Source organism: Gouania willdenowi, chromosome 1 (assembly GCF_900634775.1).
Source record: "Gouania willdenowi chromosome 1, fGouWil2.1, whole genome shotgun sequence".
Taxonomy (NCBI): domain Eukaryota; kingdom Metazoa; phylum Chordata; class Actinopteri; order Blenniiformes; family Gobiesocidae; genus Gouania; species Gouania willdenowi.
Window position 1 is genome coordinate 35638788 of NC_041044.1, and position 13026 is coordinate 35651813.

The following is a 13026-nucleotide window of genomic DNA, read 5'->3' on the forward strand; positions in this document are numbered from 1 at the left end:
GTCAATTAGGCTTTACTGGTTTGGGTTGTGTCTCATACAAAATAACATTTAATGAGCCTTTTGGTTAATTGTGCTCTTTTACACTCTCCTAAACTTTGCTTTACCTTATCCACATTAACATTTGTGGAATATTAGCTAATATTACAGCAGCCCCATACACAAATAACACTAGATTCCCTGTCCCAGTTTTACTTCTCTGGAACCTTTTTTGATGAATATTGGCCACTGCAGGCCATAAACATGTCACAGGACGTGCAGTTCCAGGGATGCTCAGGTCAGCTTTTTCACCATCACATTGTGTTCCTGCTAAATTCTCACTGATGCATTTTTTTTCCCTGCTTTTAACAACAACTCCCCAAAAAACATGTTTACCTAGAACAGGAGGAACCACACAGTAGTGTTATTTTAAAAGCAAATTTTTTGTTTATTTTTTTACTTTTGATTAAAACGCAATATAGTTTGAATCCAAATTTAGTCGTCAGGACTATTTCAGTTATAATCTAGTTTTAGTCAACAAAAAGGCTTTATATTTTAGTCAACGATATCTGCAACAGATTTAGTTGCCTAAAATTTTATTTTCAAAGAGTTTATGCATTTTTTAAAGATCCAATTAACAGTTATTACCCTGATATTGAATTGTATTAAGATTTGGTTTTGCCCCATGACAAATTAGTTTCGTTTTTATTAGTGGTACATATAGATAGATTTTGATATAGTGTTTGTTCACATTTTTTTTAATTAGTCATAGCCCAAGCTACTGGGACACAAGTCAGGCTTGAGCACAATCATAGTGATTTATTTACTCCGTCGGTTGTCATAAAATTCTGACTGATGTGTACAAACAAATAAAACACATTAAAAGCTATACTATTACGTATTTGAGATGTCTCCTTTGTTACTTTACCTTTGTGATATATTGACAAAGTCTTTACGGAAGGGGAGTCTGCAGCGTATAAACCACATGGCAATCACATGGTGGGCAAGGGACACGATATACTGGTTGAATCTGATGGAAATAAAAAAAAAAACTGGTCAGGATAGGTTTGCTTACTTAGAGGATAACCATGCTGATGTTTGTGTAAGCACTTACTTAGAAGGGTTGGTGTACGGTAAAGAGATGGCAAACACACTGACGTACTGCTCAGCTACAAAGTTGGCATACAGGTGGGGCAAACGCACCAGAGCTTTGAAACAAACAAAATGCACCGTGTCAAACATTTGGTTTTAAGATGCCTTGCAGCTTTGGCCATTTACTGACGGACAAAATCTTTTGAATTTAACAATAGGAGAAGTAGTTAAGGCTCACTAGAGAGAAACTCGAGCATTGGAGATGCCATGGCAACCGTAGCAGAGATGTGGGTGAGCTTGACTATAAGAGCAGGCAGAAGCTTGATCATAATGTCAGGCATCTCCACCGTGCACATTGTAAGAGCTACCACACACTGTTTGGCACAGCGATAAATGAGGCCAGTCTCTAGGCATTGAACTAACTCCCTCTGCAAAAAGAAAGAAAAAGGTATTAATCTTCTCCCCCACCCTTTCTTTGCATGCCAAAGCCCCATATGCCTGCTCAATAAAACAGAAATGTTTCATCCAAATGTGAATCTCCTACAGGTTGAAACAATCTGCAAAGATAATATTCAGGTATGAGGATCCCAGAAACTTGATTGGGAGAAATTGGGAAACCTGTCTAGATTGTTCCAAGTAGCTGTGGTAGGAGGTGATCGCTGTGAGGACGGGGACCACTGCAAGCTGAACATCTGTGCGGGAAAATCCTTCTGGTGTTTTCTTTAAGCGCTCTGAAATCAGTCGATCTGTCACCTACAAACAAGGACATGAAGAAGAATTTACAAGGGATTTAATTCAAACGTGGGTATGATTTACTACTACAATTACTAACATGAACTGATAGATTTAGCCTACCATGCAACAGAGGGTAGAACAGAGCTGGTCTAAGCTGCAGGGGGAGGTAAGCAGGAGCACTTTGTACTGCAGTGTCCACGGCAGCTTGTCAAGGACCAGCTTCAGCACCTTCCAATCTGTCTCCTACGAAACACATTAAAATAGCTTGAAATCAATGAAGACCAAGCCAATTCAAGCTAATGTCTTTATCTCACTGAGATCTCACTAAAGCATTGTTTTTAAACCTTGGGGTCGTGACCCCATGTGTGTTTGCCTGAAATTTAAATGGGGTCAACTAAAATGTCTATTAAAGTTTGTGTAAAGCAGAAATAAACTTGTGTGACAAATTTGTCACACCACAGAAACATGTGTCATTCACCACTGAGCCAAATTTGAAGGATGAAAAAAAATGCTAAGTATATAAAATTAGGTCTCCAAATCATGGAAAAACAGGCACTTCTCTCTGCTCTGAAACGCTGGGGGCGTGTCAGTTAGAGGCACTGGAACCACGCCCACGCGCTGGGAAGGGCACCGCCTTCGTGTAGTGTGTCTATGGGAGAGAGCAGTGTGAAAGCGGCTCTAGCGTCGGTAGTGCTTCTCCCATTGGTTTTCCAATAGTGCCCAGATCGGGCCAGCGGAAAGGTCTGCTCCGCCCAAGTCCAAATTTGTGCATTTCTCCCAGGTAGAGTCAGAACTGCACCCGCTAGAAGTGAAAAACACAATCGCGGTGCAAAAAAGTGCCAATTTCATGGAAAATGTGGCAAATCCTGGCCAATCTGTATTTGTTACACAGTATAACAAATGTGACAAAAAAAATGTTATTTGGGGTGTCCCACATTTTACCATTTAAAAAAAATTTTAATCGAGGTGTATAGACATACAAAAGGCTTAGATGCCCCCACACCAAAAATATTAAAATCTCCATTTTCATTGATTAGGAAGCCTTACAAGGTAACCATAGGAAATAATTAGATGATAGATATTTGTTTTTAGTGTATTTTATGTGATTTAGGACCCATTATCGTAAGAGATGCTAACAGAAAGCTAACACAAGAGGAAGGTTAACTTTAATTAAGTTATTCATGTCAGGCTCAGTAACTGTGATTAAACTTTAGTAACACTATGATTAGGTAATAATAGGGTTTACCATCTTGAGGCACTGCAGGAGGACACAGAAGGCAGGAGCGTAGGGCAAGTAGGTAGAGCGCATTGAAGCTGTAGAAGTGGTTAGATTAGCAGTGCTGCCAGCTGGTGGAGATGTTGTTCCCGTCAACTTCTTTTCGCGCTTTTCAGCATCCCTGAAGCAACAAATGAAAGTTTGTATTATTAGACAATGGAGTGAGAACAAACCCATGAGATTATGAAGGCCTGAATTATGCAATTTTGAGTGTGTATGCGTTCATGTGTTTGTGCTCAGTGTGCTCACCCTGTGTCACAGTAGCAATAAGGGCTATATCTAATGGCCCCATCTTTGTTGGGAACCCCCAGACGATGAAGGGAGTCTGCTCCTCATCATCAGGAAGAAATCAAACACCTGAGCAAAAAGCAATTAAAAACAAACAAAAAACAGCAAGGTCAGCATACCAGCATGCACATTTGAAATATGTGCATATGGAAGACAGATTTAACATGCAGGTTAGTGGCACATCAACAGAAAAACATTTAAATGAAGAGGACCAGTCCTACCTGTAATCTAATACTGGAGGAAATACCGGAGCAGTACTTGTTCTTGTAGTGAAGCTGCACGTGGCTGATGAGCAGCTCATACACACGACTGGCGTGGTTGGCAGGAAGGCTGTAAAGTTTGCTCTGGGGAAGGGCAGAAAGACAACTTTTCAACTTTTAAGGACTCGCACAGATATTAGACTCCACTATTGGATAACCAGTATGGATTCCTTCCATTTCCTCTGACAACCGCCAGTAGTGAGCATATATGTAGTAATTTATATTTGCTGTTTTTCTTGATGCTTTTTAAAGTGTTTCATCTTTAGTTGGTAACAAAAGAGAAAATGTTAACATCATATGATTGCATTACGTTTCTTACATATTCTTAAAGGTCCTCTATTTTAGTGTTTTTGCTTTTTATGTCTGCTTTATGTGAATAAAAAAGGTCTCACGGTAAACCAAGTGTGCTGGTGCATCATATAGTTTCCAAAAACAAAGAAAATGTATCTCTTGACCTCGAACCTTCGTGATTGCAGGTGTGTCACGCAACATTCCAAAAAAAAAAAAAAGATGATTTAAAAGATTCAAGGTGTGTATTACCTGCAAGATTTCCAACAGGCCCAGTATAGCAGTCCTGACATCCTCCATGGGAGACTCTGCAGTGGGGTCTCTCTCAGAAACCTCCTGAGGCCCTGAACTGACCATGGAGCGGCTGGCCACCTGGAAGAAATGGCAAAAGATACAGATGAAGCAAAAATGACATGTGTGGTGATGCATCATGTGCTTTGGTAGATCTAATGTGCACCCGCTCGATGATGTCCAGTAGGCTGGTGAAGTGATGCGTGTTACAGCCCTCAGCGAGGTCCACCAGTAGCTGGGCCGCCTGTTTTCTGACCGCCAGATCCCGATCTTCAGCAATGCCACTGAGTTGAGGAATCACTACCGTCTCTATCAGCTCATCCTGCTCAGGAAAATACAAACAGGTTGGATTGTTCAGAATCAATCAATCAATACTTAAACACAATATAAAATATTACAGACAAGCTTAAATGGAGAATTGTTACTTCTGCTTTTGCACTCACAACTCCTTCACTTGACTGCTTCTGATTAAACTCGGGCTGTGTGTGAAATGGCATACTAGCATACTACTCATACAAAGTCTGATGTCAAAATTTGCATGTTGTGCGTTCACATTAGATAGTAGGGATGTAACGATTCACTCAACTCCCGATACGATTCGATTCACGATACTGGGTTCACGATACGATTCTCTCACGATTTTTTCATTTACAAAATGGGACTGTAGACAATTTTTTTTTTTTGGGAAAAAAAACTAGAAAATACTGTATTATTTTCCTTTTATTTTTCATTGTCAAAATAATTCCTTGATAAACTATTCAAAACAATGCAATTTAACTAAAAATAAATCTTGAATTAAATAAATAAAGCAATAATACAAATGAAAATGAAGCCTATTAATTTAAATTCTGGTTCTATAATAAACAATGCAAAACTGCATAATAGTTCTTTTTCTTTTAAAAGTGCAACTGAAAATGTATTTTGTGCCTTAACAATTGGACTTTAAAAAAAACAAAAAAAAAACGTCATTGCACTGATTTACGTCATATTTGTTTGGACCAGCAGAGGGCGCTGGTAACCCAGTGGTCGGTTGGCATGCAGATATCTTGCAGTGAAGAAGAGAAGCTATGCTAGCAGACAGAGTTAATAGAAAACTGTGACTTTTACAGATATTCAAGTAATATTACAGATATTCTTTCGGTGCTAAAGGGGTAATAAATCATTTATGAACATATTTAAGAGTAGAAGGCAGCCAGAAAGAAAGTATTAGCAGACTCCGCCCGCCGCCAACACTTCCGGATAGCGCCCTCTGCTGGTTAAAAAAAGTACTGCGATTCAATTGTCAGAAAATCGATATCAACCGTGATACCTATGAATCGATTTTTAACTGCCTTACGATTAATCGTTACATCCCTATTAGATAGTATGCAAAAGTTGAGTACCCCGGATGTATACTATATCTGGACATTTTTCAAGTATGCACTGTGGGCACACTAGTCATACCCAACCATTCCATGATGCATTGAAAGCGGAATGTAAAATCGTTCTCGGACCGGCTTCAAACATCCCCTTTTCAAAACCAAAGCATCTCTTCTTGTCTTCCATTAGTTTTTTAACCATTTTGTAAATAGGGCTCTTGTTTTGAAGTGAACCTGAAGTTTGGTCAGTAGCACAAGGGCGAGTCTAAAAAAATCTGCAAAATGAAATGTGTTTCCATGAGTTTTATGGATCAAATAACCACATGTTGACATTTTACTTGGTCACTTTCTTGTTTAAATCGTTTTCGGAACTTTCAAAGGAGGCAAATCAACTGAGATATTTAGCCTCAGTGTGCTTCATATGTTCGAAAGGCATCTTGGGAAACTTGGAAGTATACTTCAGTGGGAACGGTCATCAGTCATCATCCTAATCATATTAATAGTATATATTAAACATTACGTACTCATTGAATGTGTAGTGTATAGTACGTTAGTGTGACATTTCGAACACAACCTCCGTGTTGAAGTAAAGGCACGCAGACGCTGAGCAAGAGCATATTTACTGCACAGGAAACGCATGCACACGCACCAAAAATAAGGAGAAAAAAAGGACCTGGAGTCAAAAAGACATTTTCTGAATTAATTTTGTATTGTCCATGTCAAATATTATTATCTGTGACAATTACAAAGCTCTGTATGTGTGTGCGTGTGTGCGTAGACAGACCTCGTACAGTTGTCGATTGGTATTTAGCACAAAGGACAGGATGTGAAGCACTTCGATCCTAATTATGCTGCGTGTCTCATTCCTTTCAAATGAAGATCCAAAAAGAAAACAACACAGAATACAAGGCTGATGTAGAAATGAATAAAGACAGAACCATAAAGAAATAAGAAGAGATGCCGAATGCATGAACTTCCAACCTGAAGAATTTCTCCACGAGGTGGTTAAGGTTCTGAATCCAACCGTCCTTGGCGGGCTGAATGGACTGGGCCCTGTACGAGATGAGGGTCAGCACTGATGCATCCTGTCATAACACAGAGCCATCAGAATGAGGTACCAGCACTGGAGAAGATGACTATGGCAGCGATGTTAGAAAAAAAAGAGAAAAATCTCACAGGTCTTTTATCAGCACATTTCTCCACAAGACTGAAGAACTTCTCTGTGGAACCATGGTAGCCGTTCTGCTCGTATAGTTCTTCCACTGTTGTCAGCAACTCAAAGACAATGGCTTTCAACTCAGCGCTACCAATTGTCTGTGTGGACGAAAAGAGACTTAGTCCAAACCCATGATTGATTACAGCTGTGTGTGTGTGTGTGTGTGTGTGTGTGTGTGTGTGTATACCTCGATCTGCTGCAACAGTCGCTCTATGATGCCGAGCAGAATGTCCCATGTGACCACCTGCAGCTCTTTGCCGTACTTCTTGATGAGTCTCGTGATGGAAAGAACAATTTCATAGGACACCACCTCATTGGCACATGACATAGCCTGCAGAACAGACGTCAGTCAAAGAATTATCAAATAAGGAAGACAAAGTTTCTCTTCTTTTTCTTAATGCCACAGATTCATGTTAATGCAGTACTATTGACATCTGTATTCTGCTATTATTTGTTAATAGAACATTTGACTAAACTGAACTTTGTTTATCGAGCACTTTAAAAACAACAAAGGGCTGTACATAAAAAAACAAAAATATCTCAGCGTCAACGTGTTGAATAATGTTTGAATCAATGTGACATGAAGCTAATAACTCTGCCCTGTATACTGTCTATTCCCTAAATAGTGTAGTTGTTCTGATTCCAGTGTTCCATTTAAATGTAAAGTTACTGTATTTTAAGATCCCTCTATTCCTTGTCTTGTATATAATCCTGTTGTATATTGTTTTGAGACTCGCCTTGTTTTATTGTTAAGTGTGATTTTTTATTTTTTTTTTACATCCGTCTGTCTAGGGACAACAGATAGAAAATAGCCTATGGCTAAATACTGACGTATCTACAGTTGTTGTATGTTCATTGATAAGTACTGTCCCTACTCAAATAAATAAATAAAATAAAACACAAATAAAAACTGTGCAGAGATGTGGGGGCGAGGCTGCTGTGAGTGGACGTGTCTTAACTACTCTAGGAGCAACACCCAGAATAAAGGCATTTTTAAAACTTTCCCCCTAGTGTCAAATCAGCAAAAACCTGGGGGTGTACTTACATAATGCACTCTTACCTTGTGGAAAGACGGCAAAACAAGAGTGGGAGTATTTTTCAGAGCAGGGAGTCTGTGTGCGCCCCACAGTGCCATTCCAACAAAAAACACAGCTCCTCTCAGCAGCGGTGCATCCTCCATGTACATCCTGAAGACAGCAGATAGTTTGTGGGGAAAGACACTCACAGGTCAGGCAATTGTGCAATCTCTACAACTTAGTGTTTGCTGAACAAAGAGACGGTACCTTTCCTCCATGATGCGACACATGGTATAAATAGCACTGTGACCCAGGTGAGTCCCCAGCACCTTCCTCATTAACTGTAGACAAAGAGAAGAGCGGATATCATATTGACTAAGAATCCACTTACAGGGCTGATTTAAATAAAAAAGTATTCTGGTGCTGCTCACCTTCCAGCAGGATTCACAGAACTCCTTGACATTGACGGTACGGCAGAGGGTGATAATAAATACAGTGAGTGAGTCCGAGGGCAGGCAGTTGTAACACACCACTGCATCGAGTACTTGTATAGCAACCTGGGAGCAACAAAAACAAACATGTTTCTTAAAAGTATTTGTTTATTACACCTTTGTCCTTGTGATTATCCAACTATTAATAAAAATGGTAAAAGTAACATTGACGTGATAGAGTTACCAGCAAACCAACCAAAGGAACGTTTGGAAGGAGATGACTACAGATTCAAAAAAAAATTTAAAATGTACCTCAATATCTGTTGAGGATGTCGTTCTATTGCACAGCAGACATATTTTTCTACAAAGAAAGCAACGGAAGCAGCGAGAAGAAGCCAGTCAGTGTGCATTTCTTGTAAATGACATAATTCTGTGTTTAACTGACTCACTGGACCATGATGGAGACGTTTTGGTCCAGGTAGCAGCTGTTGAATTTCACAAGGTTCACGAGAACATGAAGAAAGTCAGAAGTCAGACCGATGTCCATCCACAGGAGGACGAATCGTGCTGAGAGATCAAAACCCATGTTTCAGTTTCATTGTAGAATACCAACATTAATGTAGCCATTACTGAGTTAATGATTACCATGATGCTCTGACTTTATCTAGAGAGCGTTAAACTAAACGTTCATAGCAGGGGAGACAAATCTGGATGACATGTTCTTTCACAAAAGCATTTTCATAAATGCGTAGCAGGAATCTAATCAGCTGCAAATCAAGTGTCGGATTTACCAATGTCCTCCTCCAGGTATGTGATGTCTTTCCCGTTCTCAGTTAAGGCCTTAAACACTTCCAGTCGGTCAGACAGGTCCTCCTTGCACGGCTGGTAGTCTCTGATCACTTTAAAAAAGTAAGCTCGCAGAGGGCCGAGCCGCTCTCCCTTCAAAAGAAAAAAATCATAAAAGTGTTGGCTTTTGGGGTCAATTGTAATTGTAAGTGTAATTACGTAAATGGTAATTATTTTCAATCATGATGTCACTATAACTGTAATTATGAAAACCTGTTACTGTTGTAATCATAATTGAATTGTAATTAAGTTCCTAAAATTGACTTTGTAATTATCATGGAAATTATATTAAAGACTGCCAATTACAATGTAATTAAACGCAAACCTGGGGAACCATGTTACAGTTCATTGTCTTACACATACATAGTTTATTAATTAATTATTAAAATGTGTTTTGCATCAACTTTTCTCACTACCTGTCACTTGTCTTCAGCATCATTTTACCATTTATGAAAATATAAATCTAGGGGTATAATGACAGAAAAAAGCATCTACACCAAAAATATTAATACCAATATTTTCATTGATTAGGAAGCCTAACAAGGTAACTAAGATACAAAAACAAATTAGATGATAGATAATATATTTAGTGTATTTTACAGCTGATTTAAGACATGGGTCATAACTGTCCCGTTATTAGGGCTGCTCGATTATCAAAAAAAATAATAATCACGATTATTTTAGTCATAATTGAAATCACGATTATTCAAACGATTATTTGTCAAGCAAAAAGTTATTTATTTGTTGTACAAAAAACTAAATATATTCTTTAAATATAAATACAATCACAGCTAACACATGAGGAAAGTTGCATTTTATGGGCTTATTTAAGGCTCAGTAATTGTAGATAATTGAATTTTACCTTTAGTAATTGAGATTGGAATCATAATTGACTTTCACTGGGAAAATAATTGTAATTTTAATTGGAAAAACATGTAATCCAGTTGTAATTGAACTTGGATAATTGCCGGCATAATTGTAATTGTAAAACGTAATTGACCCCAAACCTGGTGTTATGTGAGCGCTGTGCTTTATTATGAATGTTTGTATGTATACCTGTCCCTGTATAATGGCCTTTAGCAGTTGCAGAACAGCATGCCGGGCCTCTGGCGGCTGTTCCGAGGTCAGCATGTCGTCCACAGCTTTCCACACGGCCTCCACTGCATTCTGAATAACAGATTTTATAGGACACACTGTAATCCTCTGTGCAGCTGTTCATAACCACGTCAATCAAAAAAAAAAAAAAAAACACAAAATCTCACCTCTTCAAATTTTTTGGTCTTAGCAAGATCACAGATGTGGTTCATCGTACGAACACGACTGTTTAAACCGCAGTCTGGGTGAAGCTCCTGAAATAAGGCAGAAATGAATATGACCATGAAAAGGGAAATACTCTGGAGATTCTATGTGAGAATGTGCAGAGAGGTGAAGAAGAGCAGCTCCTCATACCCTGATAATGTCAGCAGTGATAATGACCTCGGACGGTTTAGTCTCACTCTGCTTATTCAGCGGACGCGTCGTTCCAATTCTGAATATCCCCTTTACCTTGTCCTTAAAACTGTCGTTTTGCTGTTTATTCATGACAGCTGTCTGTAAGAGTCAATACATTAAATAAATGTAAAAAAAACTGCCCAAGGAGGAGATTAATCTTAATGAAATTACATGTGCATAATTCCCCAAAAGGTTTTCCCAGAAAAAAATGTAAACAAACATTAAATCAATCACACAACAGTCGTAACAATATGCTAACAGTCAGATGAAGGTAATACAATTAATTAGGTTTTTTCCACTACAGCTTTAAGTATTTGGAAAAATCAAATCCTCAACCAGAAATTACATTTCATTAAAACAAATCCTAATAAGAATAAAACACATTTTCTTGTAAGTGACTTCCAAGAACTTAAGGTGAAGGAAAACGAGATAATAAATGTAGGGGTGTCCTGATCCGATATCGAATATTGGTCCGATATCAGCCTGAAAACGAGTATCATATCAAATTCAAATTTTTTGCAATTCATTTTTTTTATTTATTTTATTCAATTGTGGAATATTGTAGATAATATGTTGAAGGTTAAAATGTATGTAACCAATTGGTTAATAATAAATGGGTCAGTTTTTCTCATACCTACCGTTGCCTACATCACATAGGAAACTGAAATTTGTTTAAAGCAATACAGCTCCACCAACTCTCTCAGAATATACAAAAATATCTGCTATACATCCTATCTGGTGGACATGCGAGCCAATCAAAAATGGATAAAAGTTTGTTGGGGTTTGGGGCTCCAAGATGTTTGGGCCCTCGGTAAACAACTGTGCAATATGCCTCAGCTCCTGTAATTTGATCATAATTTTTAATCCGAAAAAAATACTTTTTTTCAACTATTTTCATTGGCCATAACTGCATGTGGGAATGCAAGAAAAAAATTGAGGGAGTCGCATAAAGAAGAATAGTTTTATATCCCAAGAAAGAATAATCTTTATACTATTATCTCATATCAAAGACTGTAGATCCATGCCAATATTTTGTTTATGTATTTATTTGACAGGGGCAATGCAATTCAACATAAATGCAGAAGTTTGCAGCTGATGTGATGCACATAGAGTTTATAGCTAATGCTAGTTCACAACTCCTGTCCCTGGTTGGGCCTTTCTACACTACAGTAAAATACATTTAAAACAATAAAACGTGAGTTCTGTTTGTAGTGGATTTCACAGTTTGGCACTTTTGCAAATGAAAGCCGACTAAACAAATGAAGTCCTGCAGTGTGGGATCTGCCAGTTGTGATTGATGGAACCTGTGGTGACTGTAATTGCTGTTTTCTGTCTCTGGATAAAATAACTGAGTGGTTCAGGTGCTAGGTTATTGATACATCTGAATGTTAGTTTTAAAGCTTAGCAACTTGTGCTTCTCCAGAATAATGCAGTGATAGTAGCTGATTGTTATTTTGTTTTGTTTTTTGTCCATCAGACAAATATGTCATAAATTTTGGATCTAGAGACCCTTAACTTAATGCTCTAGGTGTAAACAAAGCACAGTGAACCTAAACTGTTCTTTGTGAAGTGGTGCAAACATGCTTCTTTTATTTGTTTATTTTTTAGCCTGTGGCACTATCTGAGTGGATATTTATAGTTAGTGACACTACCTTCAACATTTGAAGGGCCACAGCCTGTTAATGTGTAAACCCACAGGGAGGGTAGTAATGGTGGGGGGTGGGGGGTCAGTTTTGAGCTATCTGCCATGATGTGGACTTGACAGGGACAGAGGGGAGAGCAGGGGAGCAGACAGACTACAGCCACACTGTCTCTGTACTACAACAACACATCCAAACAAGGCAGACTTAATAAACAAGGACAAGCAGCACCTGCACAGACTGCTGGACAATAAACAAGTCTGTCCGCACAGACACACAATGGCGCTTAGCCTACTATTGCTTCACACTGGCTAGCATTTCTCTTGTGACAACAGCCTAAATAACACCCCAGCACAGCTCACCTTGGTGAAACGGAGCCACTCTGTGCTTCATTCAGTCACTACTCCGTCAGTGCACGGCCGTCTACTTCTCTGCACTGGTGTAACTGCTGTGCCTGCTGCTGGTTTCCAGTCCTCTGCTCGACCGGATGACACAGTAATACTCTTGATATCGCCACTTCCTTCAAAAACACGCCCGCGTTTGCTTATGGGTAGTGTAGTTCTTAGAGGAGACGCACGTAAATCATGCTAGGTACATGTCATTGTGTGTACAAAGACTAAGTGAAGGTTCATTAAATTATGTGGTGATTTTTGCTACAATGTCATATAAATCACTATATTTGTCAGAAGTTGGTTGACAGCATCATAACTATCGTATTTTGGACGATTGGGTTAGCACGTAGCTAACAACATGTCTAAAGAAGCTAGTTTCTTTCTGGAATAAAGACGACTCACGTTATTTATTTATTTATTTATTTATTTA

The 13026-nt window shown here is 38.7% G+C and overlaps 1 protein-coding gene across 1 annotated transcript in view; it reads right to left on the reverse strand.

Moving 5' to 3' along the window:
• The window catches only part of LOC114466747 (tuberin-like), a 32777-nt gene extending 20086 nt beyond the window's left edge, over positions 1-12691 (reverse strand). Inside the window, 26 exon segments of the mRNA XM_028452461.1 lie at positions 905-921; positions 924-1006; positions 1091-1184; positions 1307-1496; positions 1687-1821; positions 1924-2046; positions 3050-3200; positions 3329-3408; positions 3410-3436; positions 3589-3711; positions 4168-4287; positions 4373-4528; positions 6349-6430; positions 6546-6649; positions 6741-6878; positions 6968-7111; positions 7841-7967; positions 8064-8137; positions 8228-8353; positions 8540-8588; positions 8677-8794; positions 9019-9166; positions 10130-10240; positions 10336-10422; positions 10523-10663; positions 12567-12691. Of these exon segments, the coding sequence (XP_028308262.1) occupies positions 905-921; positions 924-1006; positions 1091-1184; positions 1307-1496; positions 1687-1821; positions 1924-2046; positions 3050-3200; positions 3329-3408; positions 3410-3436; positions 3589-3711; positions 4168-4287; positions 4373-4528; positions 6349-6430; positions 6546-6649; positions 6741-6878; positions 6968-7111; positions 7841-7967; positions 8064-8137; positions 8228-8353; positions 8540-8588; positions 8677-8794; positions 9019-9166; positions 10130-10240; positions 10336-10422; positions 10523-10654 (2739 nt within the window). The 5' untranslated portion in view covers positions 10655-10663; positions 12567-12691.
• Between the last annotated feature and the right edge of the window lie 335 nt (positions 12692-13026).